The following is a 25,699-nucleotide window of genomic DNA, read 5'->3' as shown; positions in this document are numbered from 1 at the left end:
TCGGTTTAGTCGATTTGATCATTAATAATATATAACACAATAAAAAAAATATTAATTTCATCCAACATGTAATTTAAATACTTCAACACACAACTTAAAGTTATAGTCGTGTAGTGAAGGAACAAAAATAACAAACAATACAAGTACAAACATTCAACCACATGCTAATAATATTTTCAAAAAAACAAAACAAATTTTGATACGGTTATTTTGATTTTAATAAAATTAATAATATAAATACATTATAAAATATAATATATTTTTTTACATAAAGAACAATCAACTAATCAACTATAAATTACATAAACAGCAACAATGAATTAAATAAACAACAATAAAAAAATATTCAAAATGATTATTCATTCACTAAATATCATCTCATAACATATATAATATAAATAAAATTATTAATTTAATTCAATTTTGGTTTTTTTGGTCTGTTCGGTTTTGACATATATAATCCAAAACCGAACCAAATAAACTTCGGTTTTAATATTTATATCCGAATTACAAAATACGGTTTTCGGTTCGGTTCGATTTTTGATTTTTTTGGTTTAGATTTTCGATTTTTTCGGTTTTATCCGAAATATGAACACCCCTAATCATACCCACCATTTTTGGTCAGCTGGTATGATATTTTATCAAATTATACTGTGTTCTCAAACAAAATTGCAATATAGTCTATTATAAATCATTATAATTATGATATTATTTTTATTTTAATATAAATCAAATTAATGATTTAAAAATTAAACTTCAAAAAAATTTGAAAAAAAATCAAAAACTATATAAAAAAATGGGTGCGTTCGAATACTTATATATATATAATTAAAAAAATCTACAACTATATTAATCTATTTTCAATTAATTTGTTGAACCTAAATGATATGATATCTTCTTTTATATAATATTAATATTAATATTAATTAATAATATATATATATATATATATATATTTATAAATTGCTATTTAATTAAAACTTTTCACCTTATTAATTTGGTGATGAAAACAGTAGAAACACTGACGAGTGATTCTAAAAGGAGCGGGAATGATATATGCTTATGGTTTTAGTTTCGCGCCACTCAAAAGTCCCCAATTTCCATCTTCACTCAGAATCCAATTCCTCCAAATCTACCAGATTTCATTTATCACTCAATTTTTGAATACTGGGTGTTAATTCAGCTTCCATGGATGGATTATCGAGCATTTGCGCTGGTATTGGAACGCTGCTGGAAGACGATAACGGGAATCGCTTCGGTTACGAGAAGGGGGATTATTGCTCAGGTGCTGTTTTTACCATTATTTTGTTTTCATGGATGCCGAGAAGTTTTTTTTTTTGTTATTTAGAGGATTTAAATACCCGTCTTTTTTTTTGTGGGTTTGGCAGATAATTTGAAGGATTTATTGAGGTTCTTGAGGCGGGATGAACCTGAGAAGCGGGATGTGTTCAAGCAAGTTTGCAAATGGAATATTGTGGGGAAAGATTTGATCCCCATTATTGAGTATTGCCAGGAAGATCGAAATTTGATGCTAAATGCTGGTAATTTACTTTTAATTTTGCAAAACACTGTAGTTTCTAGATTGGAAGTGTAAAAGTGAGGACTTCTTGCTTATGATCTTACTTGTTTGTTTCAAATTTAATTTAATTTTTTTTTTTGCAGTGAAAATCTTGGTGTTTCTGACTATGCCTGTTGAGCCTACTTCCACTGATATACCACAGCAGATAGAGTATCTATGGGGATTAAAGTCAACGATTACCTATAGTGATACTGTCCCAGTGGCAGTTTCTTTGCTGGAAAGTCCTTTACAAAATTTGGAGAAGTGAGTGGTGTTTCGGATTTTTTTCCCATTTTTGGGATGCAAACTATTTTTTTTGGAAAATTGCATAAGATGGATCTATTGGCATTCATTAATGTTTTTATTTTTCAAGCTGAATTTGGGTGTGGAACTGTTTGTTAGGTCCATTGAAAAAATCATCACACCCCTAATTCCGAAATTTACTCTCAGGCAGATAACTAGATGGAGGGAGTGATGGATAATATTTAGATAATGACACAAAGCTAGAAGTTCAAAAAAATTCTGCGTTCTAGTTTTCATTTATTTTTTTGACGCCTTCAAGTTTTTGTCCAATTTGAAATCTTCAATATCTTTTAGAGTTTGACTCTTGAATGACCAGATACCCTTTTATTTTGGGCCGCATTCAAAAAATAGTTATGCAAATGCCAGTCTTCTTCAGGATTGGGAAGGGCAAAACTCACTTGTTTCCTGGTGTGGTCTCATTAATAATTTGACTAACAGTTTCTTTAATTTTTAAGATACCCTAGCAAGTTTGACGTTAATTTCCAAGTTTAAAGCCATTGTTGCATGCTTGATTTTGCCAGTCTACATATTGAATTTTTTTGTAAGATATGTCTATCTGAAACTGACTCCACGAATAAATAGTGAATCTTTCACAGAAGATGACTGGAAATTGGTCCAGCTGGTCCTTACATTATTTCGAAATATTCTAGCTATTCAAGATATATCAACTCAGCAGAGAGCTGTGGGATCTGCTTCTCAATTGTTATCCCTGCGGGACAAGTTCCTAGAACTGTTGTTCAAGGAGAATGTCATGGACATAATTATAGCATTGTCGCAGCACACTGGTGGTTCTCATGGCTACCTACGTCAAGACAACTTGCTTTTACTGGAAATTTTCTATTATATATTCAACGGTCAAGAGCCAGAATTAATTGCTAAGATACACTGCAAAGGGTCAAAGGTTTGTTTCTTGTTGTTATTTCTTGTTATTAAGTTAAGCTATGCATATGTTATTATTTTTTTAGAATTATGCATATACTATTTTCAAAACAAGCCTATAATGAAATTAATTTGGACAGCAGTCTAGATCACAATCATCTGAAGAGTGCATGGCGTATTTTAAAGATCTAATTTATCTTAGAATATTGGTTCTAAGTTGGCTAGATTTTTTTCGTGATTGCTCGTACATTAGTTATATTTTGATAATTTTTCCTTCTAGTCTAAGTTGGATGCATCTGGCTTTAACCTTCTTCGCCTCTATGTAGAATTGCCCATAAACCAGGATTTTCGGAAAGGCTAATCCCTAATCATTTTGAAAGTTTAACTACTTGCCTTATTAATCAAATGCAGCTCTCTCAACCCCTGCTAATCTACTACTATGTTCCAATATCTCTTGCATTGTTTCTGCCCGGATAACCATGGAAGAAGAAATTACCACATGGTTTGTGTTTCTTATTTCTTGTTTCAACCACTGACTTCTTTTCTGGTACTCATGACAAAAATTAGTTAGTGGGGACTAAAATATATTTAATTTAATCCAACAAAAGGGCATGGCTATACCTTTATATCATAAATTGCTTATTCCTAAGAGAAAATTGAACTTCTCGGATGCCTGACAAAAAATTGAGGAAAACATTTGGTGGGGTCAAAGATGACATTAATTTTCAAGCTCATGAGGGCTTTCCAGTTGAACATGAAAGCCAAGGGTTAGCTGAAGCACTGAGTCATATATAGTTCTTGCCGGGCTTTCCATCATGGATAAGCTGTCATCGTTTTTATTACTTGCTTATTTTTCTGTTTTTTTGGACTTGTTCTGCGCTTTCTATTTATTGCACTTCCCTCCCTCCATATGTGCAAATTCACATGAGAGGACAAGTGTTTGCTTGTGTTTTCTTATTTGCTCACCATAGGACACTAATGGAAATATAATTTTGGTGGTAAAATTTTCATTAGGTGGAAGAAGGTGATGAAAATTCAATGACTAGTCTCCATTCAATAATGAAAGAGGAACAAGAGAACAGAAAGTTGGCTAGATTACGCAATCTGAGTTGCTATTCGCAGTTTACTGGAACATATACTCGGGTCACTTTGGTATGAGCTTTATTCGCATCTTTGACTTTCAAATGAATTCTTTACGATTGAGAGATTTATGCATTTGCATACTTGAAAACAGGATGGTTCTAAAGCACTTTTCAAAGGAAATCCTTGTTCTGTTTCCAATGATGTTCTGCGAAAAGCTCAAAAAGGTCACCGAGGCCCGTCAAAAAAAACAATATGGGACTATGGACAACTACCATCTACAAGGCATCAAATCCTGGAATTTCTTTATGAATTTATAAGCCAATTTCTAACAGGGGGATACGATGGTAGTAATTTTCAATTGCTCCATCTATTTTTTGCTTTACCAAATTATCGCTCTTTCTCATACTTTTTGTCTAGTAGATAATCTCATTGTGCATGTCATGTTCATCAGTGTTGATGCAGTCGATTCGCGAAGATATTGAGAAAGAACATCGGGAAATCCAGAGCAGTGATATTGTAGTTTTCTTTCGCGTTGCTCAATTTGTCACCTCATTCCAATATTACAAGTCCTTAACTTCAAAGGTACGATACATTAAAAAAATAAACTTCGAAGGTACAAAGGCCAAGGCTTAACAAATATAATTTTGAATGAGAACTTTGTTGAAGTTAGCAAGCAAGATACAACTCTTTTTCTTGGTTCCAATCAAAGAAGCTTAGTTAGAGATTTGTGTTGGTACTGGGTCACAAAATTCCTCTCTCTTCCCCTCTCTCCTCTTCAGCATCGAATGATTTTGAATGCTCGAGGGCATGCTTGCCGCCTTGGTATCATGCTACGCACTGCTTTGTTATCGTGATTTGTACTTTCATTGTTTAATTCAATTCCAAATAATGTTCTGTTTCACCCATTAAGTGTAATTTTAAGACGTAAAAAATTGAAAAGTTCTTCGAACTTCGAAGTGCACTCATGCTCATTGTCTGGTGTGTGGTGTCTCATCAACCTGGTTACTTCGTGGAGAGCTAAGGTATATTCATTTTAGAGGACCTGTGGCAGGATTTTGATTTTACTGATTATCGCCCAATGAGAAAAAATTATTGCATCCGAGAATCATCGGATAGGCGAACACTCACGGAAAACCTTTTTAGAACCTGTAATTGTGTTCTTGGCCTTGTCTAGCAAATGTTTAGCTCTAGCATTTTCCGTGAGTGTGGCTGGGGATGGGTTGGAGTATTGAGTTGTTCATGCAGTGGGTGGCGTGATGCAACCATTGCTGATGATAGATGACGATTGCATTTTATGTTGCTTCTGTTCCATGTAATCTTGGTCAAACTCACGTATTATTTGTTGGACACGCTAAAATTGTGTACAATTGCTAAGATTAACGTGTTCTCGTTTTTCTTAACCAGTTTGGCTTGATATAATGTGTTTTACATAGAGCTTTTAGTCTTAGTATCACAGCTGATATCTAGGGCCCTCTGCGTTGACAGTCTGGTAATGTTGCTGACAAGGAAGTACAAGTGACTACCGATGACGGTGTCACTTTGTTTGATGGTTGTATATGCGGACCAGTTTCTCAAACACTGAATGAGTCAATGTTCCTAATGGTGATCTCGAAATGGCGTTATGCATTTGAAGGCTTGAAACAAACAAATGACTATAAGCTTGTTTCTGCAGCTGGATCATTGGTGAAAACCATGGTATGTATATGCATTCTCTAAGTAAAAAATTGAAACTATTTAAGAAATTTGCTGCAGTATTTTTTTTCATATGATCTCAGCAGATGTGCTTACTGCAATATGTTGTCTTTTCTTACTGACATAATTGTTTTCATCCAGATACGTATGCTAGATTTGGTACTCAAAGAATCCCCAGAAGATTCTGATGAACCTCGAACTGCTCGCGCCCTTTTATACAAGTTGTTCTACGATCAAACAGAGGAAGGGATGACTCATTTTCTTTTGAACCTGATCAAATCATTTGATACTCATAAACAGTCAAAAAGGTTTTTCTTCGTACCTTATGTCATGGAATTTTATTTTCCAGTAAAGGAAGCAGTGGTCAATCTCTACCTCATGACCTTGTATTCAATTTATAGGACATCTTGCATCAGAGCAGCTTTTTTCCTCATAATCTGTTGCAGCATGCTTTCAAGTATGCTCGTGGGTGTGAATGCTTATTCTACATGCTCTAGTTATAATCCCCACAGTAAAAAAAATAAGGCTCAAGTGCTCGAATTATAATTTCTACAGGTTAAAAATTATCTTCTGCAATAGAATGAATGGGAGTACTTGTGGCATGATTGCTATACATACATTTTTGGCACTTCTAGTTTGTAGTATGGGATAACTGTATAAAGTATATTGTTGCTAATTTAAATAACTTCATTGTGATAATATACTCGTCTATAGATATAGCCTGCAAAATTATGCAAATGATTTTCTGAGGTTGAAATGGCTTTAAAGTAAAGTTGATCCTTTGACATGACATATAACACTCTTCAGACTAAATTTTCTTATATTTTTGTTTGCAAAAAGAACCATGTTCTTTAAGTGTAATCTGTGTTTCACACTAACAAGTGATCACTTCTCCTATCATGACAACTTATTCTCTTAAAGCTCTTCACAAATTTTAGTGGCATGAATTTTGTAGTTAGAACATTGTTTATGACATTCATCTCCCATGCTAAACAAATACTGTTCGTCTTAAGACAATAATGTGTATTAGTAGCATTTTAGCATTTTGACTTTCAAATAGATCAAGCAATCCTTAAACATATCACACTTTATCAATTGGGTTTTGATCCATCTTACTTCCTTATTTCTATAATAATTATCATTCTTGATATTTGATTTAATCTTTCCAAAATATCCAGCTCTAAAATGAAATGGGAAAACCATCCTTTGCCTCCTTTTGAGTGCCTTAGATGGCTTGAGCACACTAAAGTCACTATTGAAAACTACATAAAAAATGCATGCAAAGATAGAAGTCAGGAGACAATTTATAAAATTTCAAGTACTGTCTTTTTCTTGCCCTATGTTCAAGTTAAACTAAATCCTGCTGTTTTAATATTTCTAGAGATCTATCCAACTTGGTGGAAACCATGCATGTAATCATACGGCTCATGGAGAACCTTCAATCGCGTGGGTTTATAAGGGTACATCTATTTTACTAGCTGTTTTGATCTATAGCAGTTTCTTTGTACATTTTTTGATGGAATTCCCAGTGTTTTGTTCATCAAGCTTAGTTAAAGTTCGTAAGAAACTAGCTGGATTTCATTTTTTAAGATTCCAAAAAAGTTTCTGGCAGAGTTGGTTGCGAGAATCTCTCCTAACAGGTTGAATTTTAGTAGGTTTAGGTGATTCAGAACCGTCTGATTTTATCAGATGCTTTTTTAGTGCTTATTAAATACTCTCCACCTTTTCTCAAACCACAACTATCTTTCAGTTATTCTTGGTTGGATAAGAAACAGGCAAGGAGTTTCTCCTGCATGATAGAAAACAACAAGTGGAGTCTGGATTGATAGACTCGTGATTCAAAGTGCAAAAGGTCACCAGAATGAAAAATAATTTCTTCAAAATGGCAGACGATGTGTGGCCTTCTTCTAAGTCAAGAAAATATTTTTCTTGAAGATTACATTTCATTCCCTTCGAGTTTTCATTAAAGAGGTTCCACGATATTAAAATACAGAAATTTCAATTACGTTTTGGCTTTTGTAGACTTTTCTAATTAACATATTTCTAGGGTATTAAGTTCGAATTATGTGAAAGTAACCTTTAAGTTATAACTTATAATATAAGAGATGCAATAAGAACTTTCTATACTGAAAAAATAAATAGAATAGCATGAGATGGATAAGTTCCATGTTGCCTATTCATGAAATAGTGACTTATTTCCCAGATTTCATCTTATAATATACTATTTATTGGGAAATTGCATAACAAAAGAAAACCAGTAACTTGAAACATTCATACTTTTCATTATCTCTAGAAAGTGGACTGATTCTGGTTAGTTCATGTGCACAGTCTTTTAGAATGAGTTTCTATAGGACACTTGTGGGTACTGAGATGTCTGGGTTTGTTCACCAAATCTTAGTAGCAGCTTATTCCTAATTTCAAATTGTTACGGCATCAAGGAATGCTGATCCTTATCTCATTGCAGTGATTTCAGTTGTGCTTGTAACAGGCTTTCTGTTAATATTATTAAGAGATAAATTGCACTATTGCAGTATTAGTTTAGTCGCAAACTTGCAATTAACGCGCCAATTCATGCAACCAGAGATAATTTATTAAGTTAAAATATAAAGCTTGTTAATTGATATAAATACAACTCTAGTTTTCTCAATGATGAACACCTCATGTGTGGTTCAAGCTTATCATGTAACAGTTTTCCTAATGCTAAAAGGTCAGGTAGATCTGAGAAGAAACTCTAAATAATTGTAATTGCCATCTTCATCGCATTCTGCATTGCCTGCTTAGGATAGTAGCCTAAAAATGCTATGAGTTTGTATATGAAGTCAAATTATCCTTGGTAACACAAAATTACTTGGCATTTTAGTAACAGAAAGGAAGAACAGTGAAATGGACATTTTTCATATTTCATTTTTCTGTTTCAAAGAATTCTTAAACACTATTTCTCTATAGAGGCTAGCATTATTCAATTATTAAAACTAGTTATTTTTATGCAGGTATCTAAAAAGGCAAGGAAGAAAAAGACGAAGAAGACAATGACCAAGAAGGAAACTGTTTGTGAACCGAGTAATGATAATACTGCCGCTCAGAACAAGGTTGGTACCTTTACCTGTGAACCATCTGACAGTGTCAACTTGTTGGAAAAGGAAACTGTAACTGCTCCGAACTCCATCAGGCCAGATGAAAGTGTTTTTGATAAGGTTAATGAGCCTGCATCAGAGCCTACTAATTTGGGAAGCACCCAATTAGAGACAGAAGACACGGTTGTAGGTGATAATAATGATGATCTTTATCTGGGAACTGATGATTCTTCAGATGATGAACATCTAGTATTAACCAATGAAGTTGACTTTAAAGTATCTTCTTTGGTTTCTGCGCTTGCAAACAACACCATAGTTTGGAAATTGTGTTGGTTGCTGAAATTTTACAGGAGCAATCCCATTAGCACAAATCATTTCGTTTTAAGCATTCTTCGGAGAATATGTGATGACTTGGAGCTTTCCCCAATGCTATATCAGGTAAACACTGCTACGATCAATTTTAGCTGCAGTTTTTTTTTTTTATAAAATATATACTGATACAGAGAAATATGTGGAATGGATGTTATGTTAATAAACGGACAGCTATCACTCCTCACAATATTTTACGAAATCCTGGAAGAGCAAAAGTTAAAGCCATGCAAAGAATATGAGAACATTGTTACTTTTCTCACAAGCTTCATCGGGAGAATGCTATGGGAAATGAAGAATTATCCCCTTCTTTCAGTAGAGGTTCTTTTTTCAAAGACACGGAGGGAATGCCACTACATCAGTTGTGGATCTATGCTAAAAGAGCTCAACAGTATGAAAAATAATAATGGGGAAGGCGAAAGTGGCACCATGGATGATGGAAATCATTTTGTTGAAGGGCAAAAATGGGTTCGCAGGAACATAGCCGATGCCCTGGGTGATGACGATTTTGAAAAGATGCATCACGAAGTCGGAGAGTAAGATTTTATCATTTTAAACACTAAATGGTAGTTTAAGTAGTGTAAAAGGGAGTCAATCAAGACATGCTTTAGTACTTTTCAAATCTGAACTTATTTATTAGGAGCACAAGGTGCACTAAGGCTCATAGTGTTGTGGAAATTAAGCACAAGACCCAAGAAAGCTTGTAATTTATGAAAGTGAAGCATTATAAAGGATGGTTCCCTTGTTTATATAAGCAAAAAGAATTACTTTTATCTTGCATTTTATCTTAATTTACAATCTCTGCATCCAAGTTTTGCTTAAAAGATGTTTTGCGCCTATAAAGAGATCTAAGACTCGGTTTACTTATTGAGGCAAAGCTTTGAGCCTAGTTGCACGTGTTGTGGGTTTCTAACAACTATGAATTAGATTGAATAACCTATAGAAGCATGGTCACTTGGGGATGATATAATTTATTCTTGGAACATTTAATTTCTCAGCATGAATTCTTTTTTCATTTAAAATGCATTGCAATGATGATTGGGATGAGTTGATAGCGTTAAAAGGTTGAAGGCTTTTCTATTTGGCATTGAATATCATGAATAACTTGCAGGGAAGATCCTTCTGAACCCAAATATCAGTCGATAGGGCAAAGTTCTGGGGAATTAAAGAACAGCATCAACTCAATTCTTAAGAAAGGGATTCATGGGGGCGAAATTTCTGATAGGTATGGTCTTCTTTAATACTATTGATTTCTCTATTTATAAACTTGCTTGACTTATCCTTTGTTCTCCGTCTTAGGGACGAGCATTCTGGTGAAGAAGAGCTTGGCAGAAAGCCAAAAGGAGGTTATCCTGTTCTTGATGACGAACTCCAAGGCAAACTCAATGATCTCTATGAGAAGTTAGTCTCCTTACTCATTTTCTATATCTAGAGTCATTCTTGTAAAACCTTGTGGAATCAGTAAAAAGCCCATAAAATTGATTTGGTTTTAGTGGCTCGCATCAGAGCACCTATAAATTTGACTTGGTTTTATGCTGGGGCAAGAGAATTGATTATCTTCTATCCTGTAACAAAGATAATTTCCTTCGCTAGTATTACTGTTTAGATGTCTCTTATTGAATCAATTTACTTTCAGTTATTATCTTCGCTAAATTATGTGATTCCTTGTTCGATTTCTTGTTGATTTTACTTGCTTCTGATTTGTGGGAAAAACAGTCTGTAACATATTCTCTTTGTTTTATGCTGTAGATATTATTTTGCCAAATTCATCCGATTTTCACATTGTGATTGATAGTTTAAAATTTCAAATTGAAACTGTTTTACTTCGTACTTGCCTGTGCTAGGTTTAAAGATAATTCAGATTGCTGTCAGCTCATTGCCAGAGAGCTGGACCCAATTGGAAATATTTCAGCAATGCGAATTTCCAAGTCACTTGAACAGCTCGGATATAAAGTTCCAGCTAAGAAAAAGATGCAAAACTCGGGTACCCTTAATAAACTTAAGCATAGCAGTAGTAGAGATCTTCCAAGGGTGCAGCCAAATTTGTCTATCATCAACAAAAGTTCCACATTGAGAAAACCTATGTATGTGTATGTTTCAAGCATTTAAACTCTCTCTTTCTCTCTCATATGTGTATATATCGTGTGCGCGTGTGGCTGCCTGTGAGCAATTATTATGTATGTCTGCTGTAATGGCAGCAATGGAATTTTGAAGACCTCATTTTCTATATGTTGATCGATTACTTCTTTCTCAGCCACTCCAGAAAAAGAGTGCAAGATTTTAGCGTTGATCAGGAGGAGAAGATTAAAGAGTTATTTGAGCAGTAAGTGCATTTTTAAATGGATGTCTTAATTTCTTTAGTGTATTTTCCATTTATATGATTTCAATCTGAAGGAGAATGTTTTCTGGAAGGTATAAAGATCACCGGAGGTGCAGTTACATGATTGCTAATGAACTTGACAGCATGGGCAACATTTCTGCAGCCCGGGTCTCTCGCAAACTAAAGCAACTCGGGCTTGTTCTGCACAAACCGAAGAGGAGTGATGCTAACTTTCATTTGAGGGATGAGGGTTCTAATGACGTGTCTTCAAAAATTGCAGGAGAATCCGATGATGAAACGTTGTTATCTCTGCGAAACAGGTAATGTCAAATTATAAAACGAGTGTCTGATGTAAAATTTGTTTTGTTCTCATCATCTCTAAAACCCTTTGTCAGTTCTTGGGATAAGTGCATAAAATCTATTCTTCACAACATCATTTCGGATGCTTACCTTTTGTCCTAATTGCCAAATATTTAAAAAGGCATTTTCTGTAAAAATTGTTTAAAGTCAGGTGAGGATCATCTGCGCACTTGGCCCTTCTGCATTTCAAGCCAACTTTGAAGCAAAATAAGTTCATTTCCTAGTTAAATTAAGTGCCAAGAACTCACTTTTCAACATAAATAGCAATGCAAGTATCAGAGGCCCAATTATCGGTCACATAATTAAATTAATTCATCATTTATATTTTTCCCAAATGAAAGTTGAATATTAATACGGTAGATGCAGATCAAAATAATGTGAGCTCTTTTGTCTTTTAAGGAGCAAACACAAGCCTAATGGAAACCATACTGAAAGAAAAAAACAGAAGATTGTGCGAAAATCATCTGAAGGCATGATGGATGATGAACCGCTCAGCTCTATTTTGGTGTATGTCTCTGTCCCTCCCTCTCTCTCAATGCATTTTGATGTTACTCCATTCAAGTAGCTTTTATCGAACAAAACAGATACAGGGTGCTCAACAAATATCGAGATATTTCCATTTTAGCTTAGCATTCCCCTCAAATCAATGGAAGATCTATTTACGTGTGGACTAGCCTAACTTGTAAGGCATGATCTGGAGAAATATATGTGAACTATTACTGTCAATTGAATATCATAAAGAACTCATTCTGGAAATTAGTACTTCATTCTTCCTTGGTGTTTTGCAGTATAAATAAGACAGGTGGCTGACCGACAAATATACTTCTTAAACGGCTTTATATTTCATTATTTCTAATCGTAAAATATAAATTGAGATGCAAGTATTCTTCCTTAGGAGTTGCCCGTCTTGTGCCGATGAAGACTTATGATAAGCTGTTACTGTGTCATTTGTGGTTTCTGATTCATGTTATTTTTCCACTCTATATTGAATGCACGAACCTATTTTCGGTTATTCTGAATTTAGAATAGTTCGTGTATCATCTTTGCAAAGTTTCAATCTTTTTTCCATTGCCTGCTCTTTGCTTTCGGATGCATTGATGTCGAATAAAATTACAATCCATGGATGAATATTTGAAAACCTTCTCATTGTAAAAAAGATGCATCTTCTTTTATGATGTTACCAAATACTTAAGACGTTGTAGAAAAAAGAAGAAAATATCTCCAGAGAGTGGAGAAGAGGAGCTTATGGCCGACACAACTAAGAAGAATGCTGATGAAAATAACTTCCAATTCAGGAATATTCAGGTTTCAGAAAGGTACTTCATTGCCGTTTCTTCGACTTTTCATTTGGTTGAATGCTGATTGCTGATTGCTGCAAGTAGATGTATAATTTTCAATGTCTTGTGTAAATATTAATTTTTTTTGGAAAAAAAACTAATTTAATTGTTACTGTTTTCACTATTTATAACTGCTAACCGCAATACAAGCCTGTTAGTTTAATTTGTTCCACTGAATCTTGGAGCAATGATGAGCTGTACTGATTTAAATCCCAATACGTAACTAAAGCAGGTTTGCTCGGGAATTGTGGATCACTTTCATCATGTTCTTTAATTGCAGCTAATTAACTAAGAAAGATTTGAAAACTTTTAAAACTCAAAGGGCATAAATCCGGTGGAATCACTTTACTGTGATTATTCTTTGTTCACTTCTTAATCCTGTAACTGTGACGCCACTTTGATTAGGGAAAATTAGCGTTTTAGTCCTGTATGTTGGCTTTTTTTTGGTTTTGGTCCTGTATGTTGGTTTGTTTTGGAAAAGATCCTGTAACTCGGTTTTTGTTTTGGATTTAGTCCTATATGTTGGCTTATTTTGGTTTTGGTCCTGTAAGTTGGTTTGTTTTTTGGTTTTTGTTTAGTAAGTTATCATGTTTTGGAATTTAGAATTTGATCTCTAATTATTTTTATAAAAAAATATTTTTTATTCTTTCATGTTTTATTTGTTTATTGGTTTGAGATAATTACAACTAACTAATAAAAAATATATTTTTTACGCTTAAATTTTATTTAATCTAAATAATTTAATAAAATTTAAAATATGTTAATTTAATGTATTAAATGTAACATACTTTTGTTCATTTAAAAAGTAACAAACAAATATTCATTTGTATCGTTCTCACTGTAACTTCAATTTTTTTATTTATTTGGCAATAAGTGTCGCCCACTTAGCACCTATTAATGATCATATGGCATAAATAAGTTCCAACCTAAATTAACAAAATTAGCTAAAAAACTAAAAATATATTTAAAACATACTTTCGTTATTTTAAAAAGTAACACACTAATATTTTTTTATCGTTTCAACTATGGTTGACTGTTTTTGTTCCGCTTTTCTCGAAAGCAAAGCTTTTTAGGTATGTTTCACGTTTATCACGTTTAATCGTCGTTTAAGCGTGCTTTTTAGAACACTGCAAATAAATAAAATCTTGTTGCTCCCTCCAGGCGACGGAGGAAAAATACAAAAAAAAAAACCAAGTTATTGTACCTTTTAGAAAATAATTATTATGTTAAAAAATAATTAGAAGGTCAACATCTAAATTTTTTCAAAACATGAATTTGTATAGGACCAAAACCAAAAAAATAAGCCAACTTATAGGACCAAAACCAAAACAATCAACATATAGGACTAAATCCAAAGAAAAAACAATGTTACAGGATCTTTTCCAAAACAAGCCAATATACAGAACCAAAACCAAAAGGAAGCCAAGATACAGGACTAAAACGCTAATTTTCCCCTTTGATTAAATCAAGCCGCATTTCAAATTTACTGCATGTTCTATAGAAAATTCTTGTTCTCGATCAGCGGTATCTTTTTAACAACTGTTGTCCAGGGATGAGGTGGATGCCACAAGTACAAACCATTCAAGTGATTCAGAATCTGAAACAATGAGGCTGGATAGTCTAAATGCATCAGAGATCAGGACTTTCGAAAATTCTGACACTTCACAGGATCCACTCTTCGATGATCAGCTTGTTGATGAGTTGATGGACTTTGACGAGGACACAGATCCCATCCGCACGCCAAAACACAATGTAGTAAGAAGACGGGCTCGGATGGTAATTGATTTTGAGGACGACGATTAAGATTTAAGGTACTAATTATCCCAATTTGTAAATTGAAGGAAAAAAATTGAGCAACAAAAATACTTCTGGAATAGTCCTTTGCTCTCCTGGAACAGGTCTCATTTAATATTGTTCACTGTGGTATATAATATAATTTGAGTTTGATTTCAAATCGCCAAGATGTTACCTTTCCTGGTAATCTAATTTTTCCTGCATGCTTATCAACGTGCATAGGAGGTTACAATCTGAGAGTGAACTCAGTTCAGTCTTTTTTTCGAACAAAAGAACTTTCATGTTTTACTTGCAAGTTTTTAAAAATACATGTTCTACTTGTTCAAATCCAGTTAGTTATCTCATTCATCAGAATCTCTGGGTCTGCCCCATCACTTGTCACATATTTTCCTTGGTGTTCATGATACTATTTTTGTGCAAACAATAAAAGTGTCGCCTTTTCTCTTTAACAAATCAATTTGGTATGAACACAGTCATGTTTCCCATGTATGCTATGCATCTTGTCGTTTCGTTTGGTCGGCCTACATAGATTATAGAAACGATGTAATCTATCGTTGAAAATCAGGATTATTTTGAAAGCCAGCGAAATTGTGTGCACAATGCCTCTGGTTTAGTTGGGAAACACTACACTATTTGTTGTTATCTTCAATGTTTTTGTCTTTATTAATCCTGAAACTTTCTTTTGGATCAGAGGATAATATATCAATAATTTCTGATAAAAGAAAGGAAAAACAGTTTGTTTTTGAAAGGGAGCATGAAGGGGGACCAATTGGTTTCAAGTCAATTCCAGATTCTGTTTTTTGCTGCCTAATAGTTAACTTTGATGTCTACCTTTTTATCAGACAAACAAGGGGACCTCTGTCTGGTATTTTTGTTTGTCTAGGTTGTTTGCAAGTGTTATAATAGAGGCTGGATTTTAAAGTAAAAGACAAGCCTATAAGAATCATTTACTTTGAGGAATTTGAAAATTGAAATCACCACCACCCGGGTTGTGGTGGATATTAAAGCTTGAAATTTCCATTACCAAGAAAATTTCTTGATATTTCCTTCTTGAAGGTTTTGATTTGTCTGCTCAACTCCATTCGACCGCGTCAAAATATTGCTGATTGAGTCGGTTTGGACGAACAAAAATCTTCCATAATTTTCCAGTGTATAGCAATTTACTGATACTCAAAATCTACCTAGATCTTTGTCGTACATGTTGCATACTCGAATCATCATCAAAATCATGGAGACATGGTGATGTATATAATTTTATTAAAAAGAAGTCAGGAAATAGAGTGAAAAATAGATCTTATACACAATTTTTGCAAACATATGCTCGAAAGCAGATGGAGTGGCATCAAAACCCAACAATCTCCCCTCCAAACTATTGCATGTTAGACGAACAACAATTTAACACGGTTGCTCATGTCATAGCTCGCTTTACTTTTTTTCCCTTCTCCGATTACTTGGCAGAATAAGAATTTTCCAGTTTGGTGGAAAATCTGTAATTTGACATTATTATATCAATGAAAATTGCGAGCTTTTTTGTATTAAAAAAAAATTAATAGCAATTCATGACTAACCTCTGATTCTAAGAAAAATTCAAGTGTGGTACTGAAGAAAATGCATACTTGCAACAATTACCATGGTAATTTCCATCAATTTATGCATAGCAAGAATCTAGGTGTTACATGTCGGTAAGCACGCCTCATAATTCATTATCTCACTTATCATAATATATAAGTTCCGATTTGATCCTTAATCCTCTTAAATTGAAGGGTCGGCAATGCAAAGAAAGAATATAATAAAAACAAGAAGCTCCATTCTTTTCTTGTCAATTATTAATTACACTTTGTCTGAGGTTTGAGCACCACAAATTTTATTGTCAGCACATATAATAAGAAAAACACAATATGTCTGATTAAAATATATCATATGTACATAGGACCATATGGCCAAAAAAAAAAAAGAAAAAGAAAAAAAAAACTACTTTACAACCTATCTTTGCACAATATACTACCTTAAAACTCCAAATAACCCCTGGCTCTTTTTCTCCCATATTTTTATCTTTCTTTACAACCAAAAACCTTCAATGGAAACCACCCTTCAATCCCCCTCCATCGAAAGCTTCTCATATAGTTGGCTAGCTAACTTGAACCCGACCCCGTTCGACGACCCCGACTTGTATCTAGCGTCGAACGATGCTCCCTACTATCATGACGAAGCACCCTTCATAGAAATGGATCCAAGATTGCCACCTTCAAAAAGATTCATCAGGGTTTCTTCGGATTTCGGATTCGACTTCCCCGTGTCCGAATCCCCGTCATCCCTAGTCCATGCTGACGAAGTCATATCCAACGGCATTTTAGTGCCAATTCTTGTCAAGGAGTCGAAAAGGGATCATCGACTCCGCGCGGAAGATTGCCATGTTGCGACGACGTCCGTACCCTTGTCGGGTCAGAAAACGTTGCAGTACTCTTCGAGTAGGGTGTTTCGTGTGTCGTTGAGGCGGTGTCGAAGGATTTTGTCGAAACGTTGGTTTCATAAGTATTTGAAGTTGTTGTTTAGGCCTTTCGTTTGTAAAAGGAGAGGGATTGTTAATATTGGTGAATTCGACAAGAAATGGGGATTTTCAGCCGCAACATCTCCTAGGAGCAGCAGTGTAACATATTCTGCAGATGATAATTGGCGTAGGTCTTGTGATTCTGAGAGCTCTATCTATGAAGCTGTCCTCCATTGTAAAAGAACTCGAGGTAATTATTAATTATATATCAAACTCAGATTTTTTATCTAGTTTAATTTGTCCTAAAAATAAGTTCTTGGATCAATGTACGTATATGTAAACTATTTTTCTAAAAGTTTTGTTCTTATGTTTTGTCTATTATTTACTTTTATTTTTATTTTTTTGGCAGATTTGGTTGTTTCAAGAGAATAAATTAACGAGCTAGCTAGCCCATGATTGGATCTTGAAGCGAAATATTGGATGTTCAAGAATGAAGACGATGAAAGGTTTCAAGAAAATGAAATATACACGGTTTTCTTGTTTTTTTTCATGGGAGAATATTGTGTTTATTTTTTATTTTTTGGGTGTGTGATTCCGTGAAAATTGTCAGCCATAGAAATTTGTAGCCTGGACTTATTCGAACTGATCAGATTTCAATTTTATAAAGATTTGAGGTGTTTCTTCTTGTGAAGTAGTGTTATATACTTATATATATTTAGTGTACGTACTGATAAATTTTTTGTTCTTCATTAGGTAAATAGCTGCCTTGGATCCGACTATGAAACATGAAATTTAATTTATTATATATATCTTACTATTCATGTAGTAATTATAAAGTTTATTTTTGAGAGATTATATATCGACATGATAATTAGTACACTTAAATTCAATTTTAAGTGTGTGATTCAAGATTTGTAACCAACTTAATTATACATAATTATTGTGATGAATTATGAATAATAATTGTTTTAGGGGAACATAACGCATCGATTATTACCAATTTATCACTATCACAACCAGATTTTTCATGGAAATATTACAAATACATTGTCAAGTTGATCCAGGAAAATATCTCTATGGGTACATGGAGAAGAAACGAATTTTGCCACTAACTTTTTAATATCCAAATAAACAAAAAAAAATTATGAAAACTTTCCACGGGTCAATTTTATAAAACAACGTCCAACCTAACTTAAGAAAATATATATGTTAAAATAATATTTCTTACTATATACATGAATCGGATTGATCGTCTCACAAGAAACTAATTCCCATCCCATGGGACGAAAATATATGGTTTCAAAATTATACTTGTAAAGATATAAAGGGTAATTTTAGAAAGGGGGAATGATCAATAAATCCCCAATAGAAATATAAACTTTGCTGTCAGTCCCTGCTTCAGATTTTTTATGTTTCAACTACCTAAAAAAACACTGTAATTTGTTTGAACTCCCTAATTGAAGTAAAATACGAAATTATCCTCAAATATTTTAGAAACTCATTAACCAACAATATATATATTTTTAATAGTAATCTCTCTCCTTCAATCTCCTGTCTCCCCAACCTCCTTCTACTCCACCATTAATGGCTAAACCATCAACAATCTGTACATTTGAATCGAAATAAAGCGAAAGGATTTTAAAGTGAAGAAGAGTCGGATTTAAAAAATCTCAGTGTAGACCGACATCGAAATAACAACTTCAAGGTATGTTTTTTTACTGGAAAAATTAAGAAAATTTTTAGATGCAATTTCATCTTGATGATTTTTTCTTTTTTAAGACTTTCCAATTCATTGATTTTTTTGAGGTTTTTGTTTATTGTGTGGTGATTATGATGAAATTTCGTACATCGTTTGAATTATACATAGTTGATGATGAATATTTAGGTTTTACTTATCTCAGTGGATCTGTGGTTCATCTCAATCAATTATAGATTTATTATCTGAAATTCGTTATTGTTCTTGATTATAACAATTTTATTGCCAATTTTTATAATTTAGTACTGGATTAATATAAAAATTATATGGATATTCTTTATAGTATTCGAATTTGCTACTTAAAAGTGTGATTTTATGATATTTTTTGTTGCGGAATGGGCTATTAATAAAGCTATGATCTTCATTTTTTTTTATCTTATTGCATTGAATGTTATGTTTTTATTGATTATATCGAAACTAAAATCTCGAAGTGATTTTTACAACCTTGCGTTTTTTGGTTGTTATAAATACAAGAAGCATATGTTTGTGACCTCGATCTGTAGTGAGCGTATTTTGATTGATATATTTGTGAGTATCGACAAAAAAAACGTGCAGAAATTTTTCCAGAATTCATGATTATACACTACAGAGCACCACATCATAAGATCTTCGTGTTTCTAACGATAATGTCCTTATTATGATTTATTTTTATATGTGAATAAAACTCACAATGATCGAATTGAGGGCAGAGAGCAAACATGAGCATCTTAACATTTTTTTATTTTGAGAGGTAATGTGTGTGTTTGTGTGTGTGTGTTCATATTGCGATTTTGATAATGGTTTGTGTCACATCTATTAAGATTGAAATTATGTTTTGATATTATTTCTATTTTATATCGAATTGATAAGAGTTCGTAAGGAAGACACATAATTATGAATCGCAGTTGGATACATGCGGTGGAAACAAGCTATGTAGCAGATGACATCGTAAAGCCGATACTGGTGAAATAAAAATTGATATATGAGTTCTCTTATCATCCTTCTACTCTGCAGAACTACTTGCAAATAGATTACAGGGTAGAGTTAGAATACCGCAAAGTATGAAAAGACAAAAAGTGGCAAAATATGATATTCATGGCACATATAACGATGGATAAAACTTGCTTATGATTGTACGATCAGAGATCCAGAGATTAATGTATTTCATGATTGCATTTGATCAAAATTTGAACTTCTTGAATGATTATTTAAAGGTCATAAATTCTGATATAGTGCTCGATTATTATCATATTGTTCTCAAATTTCATATTTTTCTTCTTTTTATTGTATATATGATACTGTTATGAATGATAATGTTAATATTTTTATATATTTTTCATTATTTCAAATTAATATGGAATGATTATGAATCCGGGTCAATTTTATCCTAATTTATTTTCACTTGGCAAAGTTGGTCTTGCGGACCTAAAATTTTATCATGGTAAGTACAACAATTTATGTTGAATTATACCACATTTGTATTCTTATTATGGATGTGTTGCATCAAACAACATGATCAGACATGCTCTTTTGATAATGAAGTTCAAATATAAGTTTAATATAATTAATTAAGCTAATCAACGTTTAAATATTTATTATATTTAAAAAAATTTAAATTTTATAATTACATATAGTTATGCAATTGTTGTAACTGTACAATGAACAATATCACTTATGTGATCTCATTCAATAATGAACAATGTATTCATTTTCTACATTTGTCAAAGTAGTAATCATGATATTATATGACCAACACCAATGTAATTTGATAATAATTCATACGACAATGAAAATTTGTTATAAATAAACAATTCATACAACAATGAAATTTTTTTATAATCATTATGATATGTGTTGTGCACAAAATAATAATATTTTTGTGTGTGTGTGTGTGCAGAGAATGAGTCTCTCTCATACCCAATTGTTTATATATTTATGTCGTAAATGTTCGAGATTATTCTAAATTAATATGGAATGATTCTTAATCCGAGACGATTTGATTCTATTTTATTTTCACTTGGCAAGGTTGGTATTGGTGACATTAAATTTTATCCTTATAAGTAGAACAATTTATGTTATTTTATCATCTATTACATCAATTTGTAAGACGACACGTGTATTTCAACTCCACTAATCTCAAAAAATATGAGACTACGAGATCCGGCACAATGCGTATGCATTGATAGGATACATTAGCCTTAATCGAGCATAAATTGTTTCATCTTGAAGGACAATCGTTAAGGCCATCAAGATCACTTTTTCTTAACGTTCAAGATTTCGGCTCTAAATGTCAGGTATTTGGAACAATCCAAGCAATATCAGGGATAATACTCTTAATTTTCGGCACAATAAAACATGTTATTATGATCTTGAGATTCATCATTTGCACACGCACCAAGATGCTACAATATGTCTCATAACAAATGTTATGAAGAGTTTTTAATACCTCAAAATCGGTTGAACAATTACCCAAGTGTTTATCATGTAATATTTTGTGAACTACTTTGTCTAATGTATAAGAGGAATATTACTCAATGAGATCACATTTGTTGACGTCAATTGTCTTCCAATGGCTATAATTGGGTAATAATTCAAACTTTCAAACTCATAAGTTGTTGAATCTGAGTTTTTATCATCTATTGCATCACTTTGTAAGACGACGCATGTATTTCAACTCCATTAATCCCAAAGAGTATAAGACTACGAGATCCGGCACAACACTTACGCATTAATAGAATACATTATCTTTAATCGAGCATAAATTGTTCCAACTTGAAGGACAATCATTTGGGCCATCAAGATCATTCTTTCTTAGCGTCCAAGATTTTGGCTCTAAATGTCAGGTATTTGGAACAATCCCAGCAATATCAAGGATAATACTCTTGATTTCCAGCACAATAGGACATGTCATTGTGAACTTGAGATTAATTGTTTGCATATGCACCAAGATGCTATAATATGTTTCATAACAAACGTTATGAAGAGTTTTCATTACCTCAAGATTAGTAGAACAATTACCCAAGTGTTTATCATGTAATGTTTTGTGCACTACTTTGTCTAATATATAGGAGGAACACAATGATCATTACTCAATGAGATCACATTTGTTGATTTCAATTGTCTCCCATTGGATAGAATTGGGTAATAATTCAAACTTTCAAACTCATAAGTTGTTGAATCTGAGTTTTTATCATCTATTGCATCACTTTGTAAGACGACGCATGTATTTCAACTTCACTAATTTCAAAGAATGTAAGACTGCGAGATCCGGTACAACGCGTACGCATTAATAGGATACATTAGCTTTAATCGAGCATAAATTGTTCCGACTTGAAGGACAATCATTTGGGCCATCAATATCATTCTTTCCTAGCGTCCAAGATTTCAGCTCTAAATGTCAGGTATTTGGAACAATCCCAACAATATCAGGGATAATACTCTTGATTTATAGCACAATAGGACATGTCATTGTGAACTTGATTAATTATTTGCATATGCACCAAGATGCTACAATATGTCTAATAACAAACGTTTACGAGGAATTTTCAATACCCCAAGATCGGTAAAACAATTACCCAAATGTTTGTCATGTAATGTCTTATGGACTACTTTGTCTAGGGTATAGAAGAAATACAATGATCATTACTCAATGAGATCACATTTGTTGATGTCAATTGTCTCCCAATGACTACAATTGAGTAATAATTCAAACTTTCAAACTCATAAGTTGTTGAATCTGAGTTTTTATCGTCTATTACATCAATTTGTAAGACGACACATGTATTTTAACTCCATTAATAGAATACATTATCCTTAATCGAGCATAAATTGTTCCAACTTGAAGGACAATCATTTGGGTCATCAAGATCATTCTTCCCTAGCGTCCAAGATTTCGGCTCTAAATGTCAGGTATTTGGAACAATCCCAACAATATCAGGGATAATACTCTTGATTTCCAGCACAATAGGATATGTCATTGTGAACTTGAGATTAATTGTTTGCACATGCACCAAGATTCTACAATATGTCTAGCGTCTAAGATTTCGGCTCTAAATGTCAGGTATTTGGAACACTCTTAGAAAGAATAGGGATAATACTCTTGATTTTCGGCACAAGACGATAGTACCAATCTTCTTGAAATTACTCTTTTGACCCTCACAATAAAACAAAAATTAATAGCTTTATAACAGTGATCAATCAAAGGCTTTTACTACCACCTACCTTTCATTATTGAGTCTGTTGATACAATACATCTATCATTCACTCGTTCCTTCAAGTTCTAACTTGTAAAAAAAATTTAATTTGCAGAATGAAATTGAAGATTGTACCACAATGTCTGTGTGGCACAACACATGAGCTAGAAGAGTACAAATATGTCTCAATTGAGCACATAATATTTTACTTCTCATGATAAAATTTTGGGTCACTATGACGACTTTCCCAAGTGATATTACAATCAGTTTCAATTGTCTTCGATCCGAGATAATTTCAAATATAGTTGGAACAACACAAGAGAACATAATACATTAGAGTACACTACAATTAGAACTCAAATTAATATAAAACAATTGTGTGTTCCACAAAATCATTAAATCAAGCGTAAACCAACAATGCTTCCACTGAAACATGTATATGTCCTCAAAGGTCCGTGCTCGAGCCAACTTCCATAACCGCTTTCTCCTGTACAAGTGTAAATATGGAGCATACGTTGCTTTCTTGATTATGGAAGCCCAATATTTTTATTTATGTCGACAGTAACTTCTCAACACCTAAATAAAAACAAAATAAATTACATTGAGCTTAAAAAGATAAAATCGCCTATGAAAATTTTAATAAAATTAGAGAATAATAAATAATTTAGTATTATTAGCTTCACAAAATTATCTACAAAATGTTACAAACAATAACATGATGACTCCCCGTAAATAATCGTTCAAATTTCTTGATAATCCAGGATGTCTATCCGAGAAAAAGTGAACTCGTCGAATAGAGCGCATTGATATGAAAGTTGAATACTTCTCAGATGATAGTGGAGATACGTATCGAAGAATCATAGTTTCTAATGAAATTTCAGCACATTGTTCACAGGCTTGCAAAAATATCCATCAATCTACATGCAATGAAAGAAATCACAAAAAATATGTTATTTTTTTTACTTGTAGCAACCAAAAAAAGAAATATTACAAGAACCACTTATAGATTTCATTATCAAACTATTAAAAAATACATTCAATATAGTAAGATCTAAATTAAAAATCATACATTCATTCATATAACATATGACACACAAAAAAACCGTACACAGTAACAAATTCAAGCATCCCATTTTTATTTTAATGATAAAAAAATTATCAATATCTAAGTCATAAAGCAGCACTAAAACCATTATGATTCAGAATTAAATCATTATAATCGAGAATAACAAGGAATTTCAGCTACTCTATATCAAAATTGCAGTAAATGAGATTCATTTCTACTCACAAACGAAAAAACCAGAGATTGATAAAAAATATGTATAATTCACACGATGACGCAAAATTTAATACAATCAATAAAACCATAACAAATCTCAAAAAATCGCTCAAACATATTCCACAACAACAACAACAATATGATAAACAATGAAAATCATGACTTTATTCAAAATTCCTTAATTTTTCAAAAATAATCATACCTTAAAATTATTGGTTCGATGCTATTTTTTCGCAAAGAATTTCAAAATCTAATGCTTCTTGGCTTTAAAATCCTTTTGCCTATGTAAAAAATAATGTAAAAAAAAACAATCATCGAGATAAAATTGCATCTAAAAAATTTCTTAATTTTCAGTTAAAAAAAACAAAAACATACATTGAAATTGTTGTTTCGATGTCGGTTCTTCACAGAGATTTTTTAAATCCGACCCTTCACTTTAAACTCCTTGCGCCACATTTTTTTGCACCAAACTTCGACGCAAATATACAGATCGTTGATGATTTAGCCATTAAAGGTGAAGTAGAAGGAGGTTGGGAGACGAGAGATGGAAAGATGGAGATTGCTATTAAAAAATATCTATTGTTGGTTATAATGACTTTCTAGAATATTTGAGGGCAATTTCGTATTTTATCTCAATTAGGGAGCTAAAACATATTACAGTGTTATGTCAAGGAGTTGGAACACAAAAAATCTGAAACGGGGACTGACAGCAAATTTTAAGTTTCTAATGAAGATTTATTGATAATTTTCCGTTTTAGAAATAATCAAAAAAATTTAAAATTTATTTTTATTTGTTGAGGGTAACATTTAATGGGAAAATAATCCATAGAGTTTTTTTTATTTTTGTTTTTGTTTTTGTTTTAACATAAGAGTCTATATATAGATTTGAGACTTTCATAATTGTTTATCAAATGGTCCATGTGACGTAACATTGCTGATTTCGTGAAAAGCAGACATCCACTTTGTAATGTCTCGTTTTAAATGCTTTTAATTAGTACTTATATACTTTCTTTCGTACCTTGTAAAACATCTACTCCCTTCGTTCTAGCGATGCAAACGAATCGAACCTATTTGTGAGTTTTTCAAGATGGCTCGATAAATATTTGATTTGTACTCGAACTTATTAAACTCGAGCCGAATTCGAACATGTTCGAACTTTTTTCGAGCCGAGCTCGAGCCAAAATTATTTTGTTCGATAGTTCACGAATAATTCGCGAGTCTTAATATAATATTAT

The 25,699-nt window shown here is 32.8% G+C and overlaps 2 protein-coding genes across 4 annotated transcripts; both read left to right on the top strand.

The window, feature by feature from the left end:
• Nucleotides 1–1,050: 1,050 nt before the first annotated feature.
• Nucleotides 1,051–14,884, top strand: LOC140864668 (uncharacterized). 3 transcript variants are annotated; one of them, XM_073268961.1, is made up of 20 exons: nucleotides 1,051–1,285; nucleotides 1,389–1,541; nucleotides 1,663–1,822; nucleotides 2,444–2,762; nucleotides 3,755–3,892; nucleotides 3,975–4,167; nucleotides 4,275–4,405; nucleotides 5,309–5,518; nucleotides 5,657–5,823; nucleotides 6,897–6,975; nucleotides 8,506–9,027; nucleotides 9,133–9,494; nucleotides 10,070–10,183; nucleotides 10,258–10,359; nucleotides 10,803–11,042; nucleotides 11,213–11,281; nucleotides 11,371–11,598; nucleotides 12,038–12,145; nucleotides 12,841–12,954; nucleotides 14,526–14,884. In XM_073268961.1, the coding sequence occupies exons 1-20, from the start codon at nucleotides 1,189–1,191 to the stop codon at nucleotides 14,776–14,778; spliced, it is 3,759 nt and encodes a 1,252-aa protein (XP_073125062.1). In that variant the 5' UTR covers nucleotides 1,051–1,188; the 3' UTR covers nucleotides 14,779–14,884. The 3 variants fall into 3 exon arrangements, with proteins under 3 accessions (XP_073125062.1, XP_073125061.1, XP_073125063.1); XM_073268960.1 differs by having other exon boundaries at nucleotides 10,803–11,048; XM_073268962.1 differs by lacking the exon at nucleotides 14,526–14,884 and adding an exon at nucleotides 13,208–13,487 and having other exon boundaries at nucleotides 10,803–11,048.
• Nucleotides 14,885–16,782: 1,898 nt separating this feature from the next.
• Nucleotides 16,783–17,920, top strand: LOC140867465 (probable membrane-associated kinase regulator 6). The gene is made up of 2 exons (XM_073272532.1): nucleotides 16,783–17,507; nucleotides 17,667–17,920. The coding sequence occupies exons 1-2, from the start codon at nucleotides 16,847–16,849 to the stop codon at nucleotides 17,687–17,689; spliced, it is 684 nt and encodes a 227-aa protein (XP_073128633.1). The 5' UTR covers nucleotides 16,783–16,846; the 3' UTR covers nucleotides 17,690–17,920.
• The last annotated feature ends 7,779 nt before the right edge of the window (nucleotides 17,921–25,699 follow it).

Source organism: Henckelia pumila, chromosome 4, assembly GCF_033568475.1.
Source record: "Henckelia pumila isolate YLH828 chromosome 4, ASM3356847v2, whole genome shotgun sequence".
In the NCBI taxonomy this organism is placed as follows: domain Eukaryota; kingdom Viridiplantae; phylum Streptophyta; class Magnoliopsida; order Lamiales; family Gesneriaceae; genus Henckelia; species Henckelia pumila.
Note: the sequence above shows the minus strand (reverse complement) of the source record. Positions and strands in the feature narration are given on the sequence as shown.

Coding starts and splice junctions, on each gene's coding strand:
- LOC140864668 (XM_073268960.1), top strand. CDS start 1,189: ATGGATGGATTATCGAGCATTTGCGCTGGTATTGGAACGCTGCTGGAA. Junction 3,893..3,974: donor CATATACTCGGGTCACTTTG/GTATGAGCTTTA, acceptor ACTTGAAAACAG/GATGGTTCTAAAGCACTTTT. Junction 10,360..10,802: donor CTCAATGATCTCTATGAGAA/GTTAGTCTCCTT, acceptor TGCCTGTGCTAG/GTTTAAAGATAATTCAGATT.
- LOC140867465 (XM_073272532.1), top strand. CDS start 16,847: ATGGAAACCACCCTTCAATCCCCCTCCATCGAAAGCTTCTCATATAGT. Junction 17,508..17,666: donor CCATTGTAAAAGAACTCGAG/GTAATTATTAAT, acceptor TTTTTTTGGCAG/ATTTGGTTGTTTCAAGAGAA.